This window comes from Serinus canaria, chromosome 10 (genome assembly GCF_022539315.1).
Source record: "Serinus canaria isolate serCan28SL12 chromosome 10, serCan2020, whole genome shotgun sequence".
NCBI lineage: Eukaryota > Metazoa > Chordata > Aves > Passeriformes > Fringillidae > Serinus > Serinus canaria.
Window position 1 is genome coordinate 14,291,504 of NC_066324.1, and position 17,064 is coordinate 14,308,567.

At 42.4% G+C, this 17,064-nt stretch overlaps 1 protein-coding gene across 1 annotated transcript in view; it reads right to left on the reverse strand.

Annotated features, from left to right (window-relative positions):
- Positions 1-511: 511 nt before the first annotated feature.
- The window catches only part of MYO1E (myosin IE), a 74,523-nt gene continuing 57,970 nt past the window's right edge, over positions 512-17,064 (reverse strand). The window contains exons 18-28 of the mRNA XM_018913789.3: positions 16,759-16,857; positions 12,916-13,060; positions 10,943-11,057; positions 10,098-10,267; positions 9,825-9,970; positions 9,195-9,341; positions 7,657-7,814; positions 7,133-7,225; positions 4,664-4,865; positions 2,059-2,228; positions 512-1,596 (exon numbers count right to left, since the gene is read on the reverse strand). Of these exons, the coding sequence (XP_018769334.1) occupies positions 1,520-1,596; positions 2,059-2,228; positions 4,664-4,865; positions 7,133-7,225; positions 7,657-7,814; positions 9,195-9,341; positions 9,825-9,970; positions 10,098-10,267; positions 10,943-11,057; positions 12,916-13,060; positions 16,759-16,857 (1,522 nt within the window). The 3' untranslated portion in view covers positions 512-1,519. The remainder of the gene's footprint in view (positions 1,597-2,058; positions 2,229-4,663; positions 4,866-7,132; positions 7,226-7,656; positions 7,815-9,194; positions 9,342-9,824; positions 9,971-10,097; positions 10,268-10,942; positions 11,058-12,915; positions 13,061-16,758; positions 16,858-17,064) is intronic.

Consider the following 17,064-nt stretch of genomic DNA (forward strand, 5'->3'; position numbering starts at 1 on the left):
GCTACAGAACTGCCCCACTGCTCTCAGTGCTCCCCTCTGGGAAAGATGTTGAAGCTACTGGGTTTTCTCCTCAAGCAGGAGATTTTTCTCTCCCCTGGGATACGTAAGCTTAGCAATTGCTGCACACTGTCTTCTGAAAAATGTGCCCCATTCCTTGTGGATATTATTCCTCCCTTGGAGTGAGGTTCTCATTTCTGGCTCCCAGAAATAGTTGCTATAGAAGATGGAGTTTGTGTACCTAAGTTAGATTTAGGCAGTGGTTTGGGAGGGAGGGATTCAAGATTTTTAGCTGTATCTCAAAGCTTATGCAACTTTTAATACCAGCATATGCAGGGCTTTTTAACTGCTATTAACATGAGAGGAATGCATGGCACTTCAGCTGGGCAGAGGGAAAATATGGTTTGGAGTGAAGAAAGGGATTCTTTAGAAGTCAGTGCAATAAAATCTTGAAGCCATTGTTGTCAAGGGATCTGTTTGTATATGTGAGAACGAACTTCACAGAGAATAAACCTGTTGATCATCCTGTGTTTTATTTTATGGAGGTTCAAAAGGCAAAGCAGGAATTCTCAGAACTGCAGGGCAAGCAACAGCCACTCTGGGGGAGGCAATCAGACTTGGGCTGTAACACCTGTGCTTTTTGCTATTTAAAAGGAGAAGGAGTAGTGCATATCTGTAAGTACCCTGGCATTAAAATTCTAGCAGTACTACTTTGTAAGAACAGTGGCCTACTGCATTATACATTTATACATGTTTCTATCATAACCAGATTTTATATACAGTATATAACTATTTCTATAAATGTACAGCTCTGCATAAAGACACTTCCTATAACAGGTAGAGTATTAAACATAAATCCAACATGGGCCAGCCATATTATAATATAAATCTTGAAGAAGGCAACATTGTTTAGCATACAGTACTATGTGGTTTTCTGTTTTAAAGTCTTACAGTGCCTGTTGGAATCCCTAAGCATACCTGCAAACACAAACCAGTTCCATTACATCTCTGTACAGAATTACTTAAATAGACCATCACAGTAGTTTTTCAGATGGTAATACCCAAATGAGCCCAAGTCTTTGACATGTAGCAGCATACTTATTAACATGTTCCCCAGAATGATCTGCATTAGAGGAAATGTGCATTCAAAATTATCTTCAGTAGATAATTAAAAAGGTTACTGATACTGAGCTCAAGGCACTTAATAAATACACCCCTTTTGAAGTCCCTGGTTCCAGACTGTAAATCACCTGTTTCAAGAAGATGGTAGGTTTGAGCATTCTTCACTTACCAGGTGTTTAAACCAGGTTTTAAATATAATAAATAATTGGTCAGTTCATTGTTGTACGATGCTGAGACAAAAATCAAAGGTCTGTACTGTGGGAAACTCTTCCTGCTCATAGACAATTTACTGGTGAAAACACTGCTGAGAAGGTAGAACTTGGAAGAACAATGTCCTTAAGGCAGGGAAAAACATCTTCAACCACTGGTACCTTCACGCCAGTTTTTCTCTGACAGTCTTTTAAATCTTGGTGACGTAATTGTTTGGAAACAGACCTTGCTTCCCTCGTAGTCTTCCCGTCCACCAGCCAGAAGGATCTGTAACAAGGACAGCAAAGTAAGGAGTGAGGCTCTGGAAGCATTTCTGTGTACTTGGTGCAACCTTGCAAAGCTGTGCCCACTCAGCAAGAACCTTTCTGGGAAGGAATGAGGGGACAGGATTTCTGGAGTGTGTTCATCTTTTGGCCACATCATTTTGCCTTGAGGAGGGTGTTTTGGAGACCCAGAGTTGGAACTAGTTAGTTACATTTTGCTTCTTGTGCTACAGCTGCAATTTAGGCTAATTTTCCTCTAGAGCCAGTGACAGAATTGGTGTCTCACTAAGTGTACAGCTCTGCAGTACCCAGTGACAGGTCCTTGGTCTGTCTCTGACATCCTCTCGAGTGTAGAGGCTGGACTGGGGTGGAGGCTTGTCTGCCCCCTGAGCCAGTACGGATATCTGCACGCCTAACAAGAGAAGATGAAGTGGGGTGGCTCAGGCAGTGCCAGGTGCGTCCGTACCTTCCTTGATGATGTCGATGATGTCGCTGGCGTTGAAGCTGAGCTCGTCCGTGTCCTGCGCGTCGTAGGCGTAGAGCGCGCGGCACTGCGGCACCTGCGGCTTGGGCTTGGGCTGCGGCTTGGGCCGGCCCCCGGCTGGCGGCGGGCGGCTTGACGTCTGCCTGCGGACACTGGGACAGCAAGGCCTTGGGCTCAGGGGCTGGCCCTTAAACCAAAGCTCTAATAGACCCCTCGCTCGTAATGGATTCATTGCAAACAATGTCACACTAAAAGGGAAAACGGATTGTCTCGAATGTCACAACAATTAAAAATAGCAGTGTGAGACTTCCCTGTGAAAGGGACAGAGTTGCCATTTCTTTCCTATGGAAATGGATGAGTAAGTACTTCCCAAGAGCAGTTCCAATGCTTAGAAGACATTTAGTGCCCAGACTGAAATGGAAGCAAATGTGTACATGCAGTTCATGCATATCTTGGTATCTACACAGCTTAGGCTGTGTCTCTCCCCTTGCCCCAGTGTCACCAGTGATTCAGTTTTCAGTATCAAAAACAAAGTTCTAGCTTACAGGCTTGCTACTTTACCATTCTTGTGACTAAGCTGTAACAGAGACTTGCATCTCTTTTAAGTTCCCTCAGATTCCAGGGCCATCTATGGACTGGTTCTGTTACAGCCAACTCTGAAGCAGCAGGGGAGATGCTGCACAAACTGTCACAGCTGTGACCACTCCAAAGATTAGGAAGGGGAAAGAGGGAAGAAATGCCTTTTGCCAGCTCATCAAGCTAAAAGGCTGGAAGAGAGAAAAGGTATTAGACTCAGTATGTCAGTTTGAAATTATTAATATATGTGTTGAATGACTAAAAATGGAATGATGTGGAGAATGAACTGTGATCATGTCAGTAATGCCATGAAAATGTAACATGGCTTTTGCAGGACAGGGTTACAGTTACTTACGTGAAATCCTAGGCTTAATTTTGTCCTTAAAGCTCTAATTCTAACTTTGTAGTGAACTGCACCAGAAAATAAGATTCGAAGTCTGGATTATAACAGCACTTCAGTTCTCAATGTATCTATGGGGGGAGAGGTTTTTCTCCTGTTCTTCAGCATCTACTTACTGCCTTTGCTCAGGATAGGAAACACTGTGAAACCTGAACCTATGGATGGAAGTTAAGGAATTCAACACAAGACATGGAAAACAGCTCAGCTTTTCTGCAGCTGTGGTAGAACTCCACTATCTTAAATGAGATGTTTTGCTGCTGGGGGGAGCCTGCTGATTTTCATCTTGGTCTTGTACTGGATTGTTGGTATCACTGTATCCTTCCTGGCAGCTTTGCTAAAAATAAACCCAGTTCTACTTGTTAAAAATTGCATCTACTTATGTATCACTGATTTTGAAATATTAAATCACACCTCTTCTAGCTCACAGCTTCCTTTTGCAAAGGAACCGTGTGTCTGAAAACCAGTTACATGAACTGAAGTCTCAAGACCAAGTAAAGTCTAATATTAGTAAAAGAGTTTAGGAAGAAGTTGACATGTGACAAGAACATTTCACCACTACAAGCCATGAAGTTATTACAAGATGGAGGTGTGCCTGTTAGCATGTGCTGATGAGTTTGAAAGTGGTAAAATAAGTAGCAGTGGCTACTTCTTTCTGATTTCTTTCTTATTTGAAGGATAATCTTAAACAACAAAAAGCTCTAAATATGCCTGAAGTATCTTATGGCTGACACTTGGCACAGTGGGGTAAAATAACTGCATTTAGTACAGCTGCAAAGACCTCTGTACATTCCTAACCCTTCTTGAGGGCTCCATGTTTAGGAACTGGAAAGTTCCTCCTTGGGAACCCTTGGGTGCACTTCTGATTCTCAAAAATCCATCAATTGTGCACATTTATGTTACTGTTTGATAACTGTGAGGTCTGTAATGCTCACTTAAATTGTAACTAATTACTTAATAATCAGCCTTGGTGGCTAACACAGCAAAAGAATGCTTAGGCCAACAGGGTAATTTATTGCAGAGCAATAAATAAACAATAAACACTCCTCCTGCCCAGGAGCTTGGCTGCTGACTGACAGCTGAGACAGGGCTGCTTGCACAAAAAGTTGCTCTTGATATGGTTAGAAATAAATGTAGTTTTGCTGGCTCCATGAACCCCCATTCATGCAGATCATGGGAGTTATCAGCAAACTGCTTCTTCTAAACTAAATTCTTTCCTTTTTTTCCTAGAACTGCTGAATAGGCAGCAGTCCTTGACAATTAAGTGACACTTAAGATTCCCACTACAGTATAGCTCCACTGATGTCCTACAAGAGAGTGGAGTAAGGACCTAGCTAAAGTAGAAACTCTGGGGTCACTGAAAAACCTTAACATTTTTTAAGGCCTTAACATTCAAATTTAAGATACTAAACCAGAACTGCTGCACCTTCATTCCTATGGGTTGAGGATGGAGTATGTTTTGGGATCTGATGGAATGGATGATAACCTTTGAGTACAGTTCAAGAGTACAACCTGGTGATTGATGCACAGAGTGTTTCAGTCATGAACAGTTTGAGTGTGAAAAATATTTGCAAAAATTGCTATCTTTTTATCAGATTCAATGTAAAATCTTACCCAGCTGCTCCTTGGTCAGGTACTTTCAAGAAATCCAAGCTTTGTGGTTGCTGTGAAATCTTGCCTGATCCTCCTGACATTTGCCGTGGTAAAGCTGGTCGTGTCATATTTGTGTATAGGTTCTTCTGATTGGCCCACTGATTTCCTGGGACCTGGGGATGGGCACACTGGGGGGGATTTATTACTCCATTCTGCTGCTGACCTAGAAGTAAATAAAGAGTGAGTGCATGCAGTCCCACCAGCACAGTGAAAGTAACCTTTGGTGGCTCAGCTGTCAGAGAGCCCCACCTATCAAAGAACCCAAACAAAAAATCATGTTGAAATGCTGATTTATACCCAGTTTCTGGCCTGCTGACAATCTCTTTTGGCTTGCAAACTTCATGGACTCATGCTCAGTAGGACTTGTGCCCTGGGTGTTCCAAGCAAGCACAAGGGTTAGCTCTCAGCTCAGTTCCAGTTTGGCTAACACGGTACCACCAACGTCTCTCTAAAACACTGCACAAAATTTTATCCAGATAAGGGTTAATCCAAAGCTACCTGTAATAATCATATCCATAGCTAATCCATATCCAGACTTCTTCTGAAGTTCAAACTCAGTCTACCACATATTCAAGGAATTTGAGTGTTTTTATTAAGTTGCTATAAATACTTGTCTGTTTTAACAAGCATACGGATTGGGACTGGGGGGGGGGTTGGGCTTTTTTGTTGTTTTGTTTTTAAAAAATGCCTTGATGCTATTTTGGTAGGTGGAAAGGAGTTTGAATTTTCTAGGACTGATATGGATATATGCTTTTATATACATAATTACACCTCTAACTTGAATTTAAAGCAAACCCACTCATGTATGATACCTGCAGTATCAGGGCCTAAAGAGCCCAAGTCTGGATGCTTTACATTCCTAAAACTCCTATGGAAAAAAATGGGAGCTATGCTTCTATTAAAAATCAGTTTCCTGACTTACATGGGTGAGCCTCTCCTCTGCCATTGTGATTATGCCTACTAAACATTAGCAGAGAGAGCAGCTATGCAGAGAGAATTCATAATCACAGCACCTTCACAGGGAAAACCCTACTGCCTCTAACAGGTGCTCTTCATTTCTGATGTTCTCTGGGTACTGTGGCAGAACTACGGGTCAGAAACTCCTGCATACACCCCACTGTGCAATCCAAGCCAGGATGGCACATATATTATAGTGATGTTAATAAAAGTTTGGGTTATTGTGAACCTGTACAGAACACTCAGTTCAGCTACTGCACCACTGATTTCAAAACAAGATGTGAAAATAGCAGAACCTAGATAATTGTTTGGGACTTCCAAGGAGGAATTTGCCCAAATCATGACATGGCTTTAAACTCCTTGAAAGTCTGAGCATTTTAACTGGAACTCTTTTGCAATACCTGTCTGCAATTTTGTTTTTCCAGCTATGTGTGGCTACTTTCCAAGAGAGTTTAACATTCAAAAAACAACCAAAGCCGTGTTACTGTAACCTACTGAGAGATTTGTAGGAAAGCCTTCTATTCACCTTTTAAATGTGATAGCCCAATGCCTGAGGATAACCACAGCACTCAACTTAAGTAGTAACAATTCTCCTAGCTACAAAACTGCTGAAACAGTCTAGTTTTTGAAAATATAAACCAGACTGTCCTTGCTTTAACTGATGCTGTACAAATACTCTCTCTGTTTGCTGACAGGCTAGCTCTTACAGTAATTTCCCACTTCACTACTGATCTGGCAGATCACACAGTTGTTAGTTTGACTTATAAAACTGAGGATTTGGAATTGTCTTTTTAATTTGGTGACCAAGAGTAGTCACACCCCTAACTTCCACCATTAGCATTGTGCTTCTCAATAAACAGCAGCTGACTGAAAGAGGACTCTTTGTTAAAAAGAAAGTACTCTGGGAGTGTGTAAGTTAAAAAAAATCTCTTGGGAAATGTTGGGTCAATGGAATATTGTTCTCCCCTGTGAGTTCACAAGCAAAATTAATCATATCTGCCCAGGGCAGAAGTGGAACACCCTGATGACATCAGTCCCCTGCAGAAAAAGCCATGCTGCTCACTGGCACAGCTGCTGTGCCCCAGCACTCGGGCTCACAGGAGCTGTACCATGTCTGACAGGCAGGGCAGTGAGACACAAACTGCATTCTGTGCTGTGCTGGCCCTGAAAGCAGATTCACTGCACAGCATTGTCCATGCCTTGATAAGCACAGAGCCTGTCCCCTACACAGTGGAGAAGGCTACAAGGTCAGGTTTACATTCGGTGGCTTATACCAAGTGTCTGAACAAGTCACCAGCCACACCAAGCAGGTCATGAAATGCCTACAAACAGATGCTTTCCAGGCAGGGTCTTTGAAAGAGAAAATTAAAGTGTTACCATAACTTTTTTTAATGGGTAAAAATTGCCAGATGACAGGAGAAAACCAAGAGCCTTTACCTGGAATTCTGTTTAGCCCAAGCTAAGAGGACTTACCTGGAGGAGGTGGTGCAGCTCTCATAGGATAAGTCTGATTTTGAGACCTACTGGAATATCCTCTGCCTTGGCTGAGGTTCCGTCTAGTAGGACCTAGAAGAAACCAGCAACATTCTGTTACCCCTTCACAATAACATGAATGAGGTAAGGCCTGCTGGCTGCCAGACCCCTCTTCTGGGATCAGAAAGAGCTGATCTTCAGGAATAGGCAATCTAACTCCTGCAGGGTTGGCCAGGCTGTTAAAAAGCATGAGGTGCAAAAAGGATGACTTTGGGATATTCTCCCTTGAGTGATCCAGTTCAGCCTCAGGAGATAAAGCAAACCTTCTTGCAACTACAGTAAACAAGGTCCAGAACACTGACAGCTGCAGAGCAGCAAGGAACTCTGCTGTAATCCTTAGGATCTCTGTGTGTTACAGAGAAATTAATAAGAACATGATGGGGCTAGAGCCAAGCATGGATAGAAAAAGTCAGCCATTCACTGATTTTATAAACCCCTAATTTCTAGAGGAAATTCAAACTTACGGGAATTCTTTGGTAGCCCTGGTCCAATGCTGATCTGCAGCACTTTATTACTTGGTTTGAGAATGGCCACATCTCCTTGGCCTTGCATAAACTGCACCTGTCGGGAACCAGCACTGCTCCAGGGCCCCCAGCTCTCCTTCTTCAGCTTCACTTCAAGTCTGACAGAAGCATGTGAACACAGAAATCAAAAAACCAGAATTGCTACATCGAATCAAAGCAGCATTGCTTGAGAGCAGATAACTGAGAAATGTAAAATAAAGTCTTAGACTGAGAATCTGCATTCCATGAATGACTCAGCTGACATAACCACCTCATTAAATCTTTTTTCCACGCTTTTTAAAAAAAAAAGTAATAAAAAATGTAATTTAATTGATATTTTAACTTTCCCAGCACAGCTTCTCAAAGGAAGTTGAAGATGCCCTGGAGGGGACAGTGAGCTTTGAACAAAAATGTGCCAAGGTCCAAGTAGGAGATGTCAGCCCTGAGCCAGCAGTGCCTCTGTGCTGCTTCTGCTGGTGCTGCTGTTTGTGACCATTCCCTGCACACAGTCAGAGGCACAGCCCCACCGCAGCTGTGCCTGGCTGTGCACTGCCCTGGGCGCTCTGGGCAGGCCCTGTGCTGTGAGGGACAGCTCTGCACACACACACAGACACACAGACACACTCACTCTCCTTCCCAGCATTTCCACACTTATCCATCTGCTCTGAACTGTACTCAGGGTTTTGGGCAAGACCCCAGAAATGCAATATATGACACTTACTCCTGATACTGGCTTTGCATTCTCAGTGTACAGGATTTTCTGCTATAGTTATGTTCCTCACTTCAATTCTCCTTCTACACCCTTTCCAAATAAAATTAGTGATCTGTTGTTGCTTTTCTTAATTCCTCCACCTTTTTGAAGGCAATAAAATAAACATACAAATCCAAGGCCTGCTGCTGATCTCCTTAAGGGTGGAAGTATTAACAAAAGCACATGTTTGCTGGGACTGTTTCCAGGATGTCCTCACAGCCAAACTGCACATCAGACATGCTCTAGGATTTCACACTTGTTTCTAAACAATATTCCCAATATAATTTACTTAAGTGAGGCTTCCTTAGAATTATTCTTTCACCCTGCAGTCCCCAGCACTCACAACAAACTTCAGCATTTCAGATTGCTAAATTATGTGTCCAGAATTCTTTCACACTCTTCACTGAGATGTCTGCACTCCTAGATGAAGGTGAAGGAACAGGAAGAGGATGCTCCCTGCTCCTGCCAAGAGCCAGCAGCAGCTGTGCAGAGGCCCTGCCCTGTCAGAAGAACAAAGGCAGCTCTCCATGCACACACACGGTGGGAAGTGTCAAGTGGCCCTGGTAAATCCTAACCTGTTACTCTGACAAGGCAAGCACAAAGTCTGGTATGTTTGCATATGCAGGGTTTTACACTGTGCCACCTCCTAGTATTGTAAATTCAGTACAACTTACACTAAACCATTTGCCTTGGCAGCAAGAACAAAACACTTATCCCTAAATGCCCATTGAAAGAAGCCAGAACTCACGTATTGCTAAATTTCAGAGGTAGTTTTTGTTGTGTTTTCTCTTCATATCGTTTAGATAAGAGGCTTAGAAACTCTGTTTTGAAGACTGATTCGAGCAAACTGTCGTATTCCTGTTCATGTAGAATGAAAATGTCATCCTGCATGGTGCTGCAAGGAAATCAGAGCACACGCCATCCAGTTTAAAATGTCATCAGCAAATACAGCCAGCATTATAATGACATTTGCAGAGTACTCATGGTTAATTTTCAAAAACATAACAAAGTCCAAGCAGCATTAATTACAGAGCCTTGCTTTCTGAGAACAGGTTTAATTTTTTTCAGGAGCTGATAATGGAATAGCTGAAACAATCCCTCTTGAGAGACAGGAATACTACTTAACAATTTTACAGTAATTACTGTTAGCAAAAATCCATGTGCTATTAAAATTACAGTTAAAATCCTTCTCTTCAATAATGGCAGATTTTTTGACTAGAGATAAATTGGAAATTTGAAGGTTACTGAAGCAAGTCTGAAACCCAAAGCAAGCAAATTCAAAAAGAAAGTTTTGAATTCCCACTTCATCAATCAACTTATTTTCCCTGTCCTACACAAATTGCTCTATTAATGGAAAAAATATATTGCAGGTACTGACCTTAAAGAAACAGAAAGAATTCTCTCCACTTCCATCCTTCGCTTCAAGACCTCCTTCACCTGGCCCTTCTCTGGGCCCTGCTTTATCTTCTCCCGCCCGATCAGGTAAATGCACTTGGGAGTGAGGACGAGATCTCGCTTCACGCTCTGAAACAACATTGCAAACACACAGCTGTGCCCTGCCTGGTGTGACCCTGGGCTGGGCAGTTCCTGGCACCAGATGGTGAAGACAACAGCAGAACTGGTCTTTAGGGGATGTTGCTGTTCCACCCACCTTAAACCTTCTGTCATATTTAGTTACAGTGTCTGCAAAATCGATCTTCTCCCGCTTGCCCACGAACTGGCGGAGCTCGGGGTGCTCCTCCATGCCGATGTAATCTCCCACAAAATTCCTGTTTATGCTGTTCCGTCTTCTCTCCTTCTTGCTCAGCAACAGATCTGATGCTTAAATACAAAACACAAACATTGATTAATAGCATCTACCAAATTTCCTAAACTCATGCTCTCAAAGAGCCAACTGTTTCACAGAGAATTTCCTAGGAAGTGAGAACCACATTGTTTCTAATATGGAAAAACAGTGAAGCACTGCTACTAATCCTTTAGGTAAGGATATATGTGATCATTAAATCCATTCCTAATAAAATACACTGATGGCAAGCTCAGTAGTTCTGGTTAATTAGGAGCACTTCTGGAACTACAAAATTTCTCACAGTGCTATAAATTAAAGGTAAGCCATTCCAAACCCAGCATGTTCATTCACACAGCCCAGGTCACACACAACTAAGTCCCAGGAGAGTCCATGGATTGATTTTATCACCCACAGATTATTCCAATCCTGCATAACTGTGGGAAGTTTTCCATTTTTGCCTCCCCTGCAGCATCTCTGCTGTCTGTCCTACTCAGACTGGCTTTGGTTTCAGAGCAAAACACTCCAAGCATGCAGGGCAATCAACCTCATCAGTGGTACTTCAGGGCTCCAACAAAGTGCAATCACTCAGAGACAGTTAACTTGTAATGCAGCTTTTGCCTACAGAGAGGGATTCCCACCCTTTGTGCCCCTCCTTCTGTTCCTGGAACCATGTGTGTGTGCAGTCCCTGCCACCAGAAGTTCTGACCTACCTTCTTCTCTCATCTGCACGTATTTTTTCCTGGCTGCATACTTCCTCCAGGCCTTCTGGATGGCCCTGGCATACCCATCATACTTCCTCTCTCTCATCTCTTCCAACAGGAACAGCTGTACGAAGACACAGTGAGGTGGGGCAGACATTTCACATGCAAAGTTCCAGAAAAAGCTGCATTTTACTTTCAGCAACTCTCCAGTGCATTTCACTCTAGATCCAAGCTGGTTCCTCCTCCACGACTGTGGGACCTGAGACTGGAATGTTAAGGCAGCCTTTCTGGAAGAAATCTCTGGTGCTTGAGTGCTGTGGCTCTTACCAGTCTACCCACTAAGTTCCATACCCCATGATGGAGGAAGAGGAATATGGATTCTCCCTGAAATTTTCTGCTTGTGCAATGCAAGGTTCTCCACAGGCCATTTCTTCAGCCTCCATCCACACATTCTCCAAAACTCCTACTTCTCTTGTCAGAATGCTACCATGCCTGTGGGGATCTGTGCACTGTGTAACGCAACTGTTCACAAGCAACTTTCTTCCCTGGCTGAATTTCAGACCCTTGTGTCCACTGGCTCCATTCTTTCTCACCACTGAAGATTGTCAGCTGGCTGCAGGACTTGTAGCTATGACCTTATAATTCACAAGAATGACATAGTAAGATTTTTAGGTCTAAAATATCAGAAATCAAGAGAAAAATACTATTTTATTAAAACAGGAATGGAAGGTGGATCCCCTTTTTTGAGAATCCCAGGTGCTATTAAAAGACATGTAAATTTAATGCATTTAAAACAACTTCATAATTATTGTAGGATACAGCACATTCACTACAGCTTTTAAATACTTCAGTGAAATGGGATTTTTATCTTATCAGGAGCACAAGCATTTGGCTAAATTGCAGCATTCAATCAGTCCACTGAAATGACTGTTGCTTATAATTTCCCTGCTTTGTATGTTAAATATTCACAGGAGTAATTAGTAAAAATGGGTATATGGAGAAGCAAATCTGGGCTTTAGGATTTTTTTTTTCTTTGTTGCTCTAAACCATGCAAACCTAGAAAAACAGTTATTCATATTGATCTGAAAAAGGAAACTTGATCTGGTGCAAACCATTTCCACAGAACCTCACTTGCTCCTGTACAGAGTTATTTATTCAGGTGTGTGATGGAAATGTAAATAATGAAGCCTTTCTGCCACCCATAAAATCTTATTTCACAGTTGGCAATTCTCCATCTACAGCAAACTTATTTAAAATTTTTTTTAAATCTCTTCCTGAACATAAGCACTGGCTTGGGTTTCAGCATAGCCATGAGAGCTCCTGATGCAAAAACATCCTCAGCTGCAGCAGGGGCGTGACCAACCTCATGCAATTCAGGTTACAGTGAGAATATTGATGCTGTCTCTCATGAACACTCATGAGTTATTTCTCTAACAACGTTAATTGCAAAATCTCAGTGCAAAATAGCATGTAACTTCAGACAAAGCACCAAGAAATTGATGCTCAGCTGCAAGATCTGCTACACAAACTAAGGCCCATTGCTTCTGATGCACCAGGAAAACAGGAGGGTGAGCAGAGCACAGATTTTCCTTAACAACTTTCCTGAACAGCAAAGTAAGAAAACTTTTTTCCAACAGATTTTGCACAACTTAGTAGGCACAGGATAAAACCAGCCTTGTGATGCCTCCCTAATATTCTCTTTGGGATTTCAAGTTGCAGTCTTTCTGGAACACTGATTTACCGTCCCCTGGGATTTTTCTGCCTTCATCAATAGTTCCTGTTATGAGAAGAGGACCAATGTTCTTGATACCAAAGCATCTTCATAACCTATTTTTCTTCTTCTTGATGCATCTTCTTGATGCATGGTCTCAGATTTTTACACTTCCCACACCTCAGCAGGTATCATGCTCAACATGAGCAGGCGGGACTTTAATTTCAGCCAACAGCTGCATATGTAAAGAATTGTGTTCTGGCACACTTACAGACTCTGGAGCTTTGATGAAGACTTTGGACTTCCCAAGCTGGTACTGGTCAGGATCCATGTTGACTGACTGAAGCAGGTGGAGGACTCCTTGTTTCTCTTCTCCTTTCCATGAGGGCCAGGTTGCTTTGGTGAGAATGGCATACCTTAAACCACCAATGAGAAGAGATTAAAACCTGGAGTCAAACAGCAGCAGCAGAACACCACTGACTCTTGGCCAGCACTGCCCTGGGGGAGCTTGACAGCAGGACTCAGAGCTTGGTGTGTGTGAAGATGCACAGTGATAAGATATTTCTTGTTTAGTGAGACCAAACAACTGAAAAGAACAACAGTGCCCTGGAGTCTCCCACTTCCAGATGCTAAGTTCTGTCTGGTAACTGCAGCAGTTCATTGCAGAAAGTTCTGCTGGAATCTGTTTAAGTCCAGGATGAGGTTATTCACCAACAATGACCTATGGTCCAGATTTGAGTAGCTACATCCTTGATACTCTACACTGGTTCCCAAGCACATGTCCGATTTGTCACTCAAGCCTTCTCACTCTTATTCTCACAAAGGTCTTTTCTGTTTCTGAGCAAGTGACCACCTTGTGCTCCTAACCCACCTGCTCAACAGCTGGGCTGCATTTAGCAAGGAGCCAGTGCTGGCTCTATCCCAGGAAACCTCTGGCTTGGCCTCTGGTGCAAGAAGGAAGCCATAGTGATGTTGGTGCTACCTTGAGGGCACTCTGGGAACTGACCCCACAGAGGGCCCTGAAGGAGCAGGGAAGGGCTCTAACTTTGACAGAAAGAAGCATGAAGCCTTGTCTCTCATGGTATCCTCTGTAAGCCTTGAGAATCAAGTAATGCCAGGGTGCAGCTCCTTTTAAACTGCCCACTTCTCCAGCTTCACTTGGGCATTTGGAACTGCCAGGCTGCAGTTACAAAGCTGCCTTGTTCCACTGCTGGGCTTTAGCTGCCCCAGCATGTCTGTGGGGAAGGAACTTCTCTGGCAGCAGCTCTTTGGGCTCCTTTGACAACAATACTGGAGAACAGCTAAATATATTGAAAGAAATTTCTCCCCAAAATCTTGTATTCTTTACTCTTGACAGCTCCCAATGCCTTGGGCATACTTAAGTGATGTAAAGTAAATCATGCTTATTAGTAAAACTATTCAACACATGAAAAAAGTGATCAAGTATGGAGGTCAGTTTGTTGTAATTCCCAAGTTCTTAAGATTATTTAGGCAGTTCCTAATAAAAGGTTCTCAAAAAATCAGGCAAGGAATTGTTGGAAAATAAATTAAATGAATATTGACTACTGTTATCATCGTATCTAAAATGTTATCCAACCAAGAGGCAGGAACAGTATCATGCAATTTAAGTAACAATACCACACAAACAGAAACAGCAGTTAAGAAAAAATGTATGACAAAACTCAAAACATCTCTGAATAGAAGGTGCATGAAAAGAAAGTAACTTCTGAATAATTCAGTCGGATTGAAACCACTGATGTTCTCCTGTTCAAATCTCTCAGTTAACAAATGCTCAGGTACTCTGCTGGACAGTGTAATGAACAGCTCTTACACCACCTTCAATATGGTGTATTATACACAATCTGTGTTAAGACAATGTGTGCACTTACAAATTTATGTGATTTATCAGTATTATGGGATAAATAGATGCAACCCAGTAAGGAGTTGTAACTTAAAGTATCTTCCAGCTCATTTATTTACCAGCCTCTTTTGCAGGCTCATCATGTACTGCCAACTGTGCAGCTGTGTAGGTGGATCTACCCAAGTCAGAAGGTAAAGGAGCTAAGGTGAATAAAGGTGTTTGAAACTGCTACCTTCCACACAAGAGACTGTGACATGACATTTCAACATGCTACAAATTCTCTCCTACATCTCCTGAGCTGTAAAGGAGGGCATAGTGAAAAATGTGATTCAAGACCTTTTAATACATGTAGAGCTCTTGGGTACAAAGTAAGAACACATTTAAAATTCTCCTTTTTTATCAAATTCACTTCATACATTTTACTGGTGTGACAAGTCTAGAGGGCAGAACAAACAGATAATTCTAGAACATGCACTATTTAAGCATTTCACAGGTTGATAATGTGACAACTCTGACTGGCCACTGCTGCTCAGCAATGGCACTTCAGTGTCCTCGTGCATGCTTCCCACGAAACCAGTCATGTCACTTTCCATGAATCCACACTTGTTAAGCTTGTGTAATTTGATCTTGCAGATGATTCCAGCACAAGTACTAAATGTGTTCTTAACATGCTTCTGAAACAATTTCAAATCATGACTGCCCCCAGATAGGTATTACACACTCCCAGAAAGCAGTTAGGTCTGATGGCTGAGCAGGGAGTGGGAGCTCAGCTTTCAGATTGGTTATGCTTGGGAACACACAGGCCTTTTCAGTGACTGTGGCTTTTTGCATGCAAATGTAAATTTTGTACATAAAAGTCTATTCAGCCCAGCAATCTCCACTTGCATGGAGCTGCCAAGGCACGCCCAATGAAAACAAGTGTACGAGCATGCATTTCCTGTCCATCCCATGCCTCAGCCCCATTTTACTCACACTGACTCTGGGGGTCAGAACAGAGCTTGTTCTGGATGCTAGGAACTGTGAATGGAAAGGGTGCAGGAAGAGTTTTACTCATAACAAAATGTTAGATTTAACAAAGCTAATTAATCTGAAATAAAAGGATCAATTCCATAAGAGGAGTTTCAGTTGCCTGTGGATCCAGAAGTACCACGTAGCTTTCCTCTGTGCAGAACTCTCAGAGCCTGCCCAGCCCTCACAGTCTGAGATTTAACACACGGTATAAATCTGTTATTTGTCTCAGCAACAGTCTGTGTTCAGTAACACAGCCTGCAGCATGTTCATGTTTATACATCTAGGATTGAAAGTCATAAAGAAAAAGGAATTTATAATTGTTCCATGAAAATGAAGTCCATACTTTCAGAGATTTTAGGTCTGGCTGTTACTGCATTATTAGAATATTCTTGGTACTATCATGAAGGATTACTAATGGCTTTGTTCTGTGCTGTCTGATTAACTACACTCCACTCCTTGCAAAAACTGATTGGGTTTTTGTTTGACACTCTCAAATTCAATGTAAGGACTTCCAGCAAAAGCTGATTTATCACATAAAGCCTGTTTGGGCACTTATTAGCTGCATGTCTCCAGTTTCTGAAGAACAGAGCTGAATGTTGTATAAATCTTGAAACTGCTCCTATTTAAGAGGATTTCATTAGCTAGTGGAGGTAGTTAATCATGGTAACAGCTGTCCTAAGACACCAAGAACAGGACTGATCTTCCAGAGCTCTGACTTGCTTTCATTCATTCTGTGAGCAGCTGCAGAGGTTTGAGCTGTGCCCATTCCCAGCTGTTAGAACACCAGTGGAAGGATAACAAGCTCTGTAAGCTGAGGTTTCTCTTTACACTGCAATGGCTGAATGGCACGTGTGGATTTCTTTACCTGTCTTCTGTCTGCTGTGGGGAGAGTGGAGCAGTAACATTTGAGGAAAAGGCTTGCAGCTGGACACTGAGATTTCAGGCACTGCATCAGTTCCTTTAACTCACTCTGTAACTTTAAGGAGCCCTCTCATAGCACGACAAATACTGAGGCCTTAGGCAAGTTTACAGAAAACATGAAGCACCTTCAGTAACACAAAGCCAGGCTTTGAAGCACTTTGAAATCTCTGTGTAATGGAGATCACTGAGCAAGGCACATGTGACGAAATGGCTGAGTGGGAAATGGGAAGGTTTCAAAACTGGCAACCTTTTGGTTGTCTCCTCATCATGTAAACAACCCTGCTGCTGTTTATAGCAATTCTTCTAAACAGTGCTACCTACCTCTGCAGAAACTTCTTGAAAACCCGTCTGTAGGCGTAGCCAGCTCTTCTGACTCGAATGTTTTCTTTCAGACCCAAGTATTCCACTTGATGTTTTACCCTGGGGACAAAAACAATGCAAGGCTTAAAATCCACTGGATTTCAGCATACTTGTGGATTGAGGCATTTTTAAACATCTGAATCATGTTTAACTGTTGATTGCTAAAATTCATGCACAGGTAACGAATCTAATTTTGCACATTACCCTGCACACTGCATGGTAGAAAAGATATTCCAAGCAGGTAGACTACAGCACTGAAATATATGT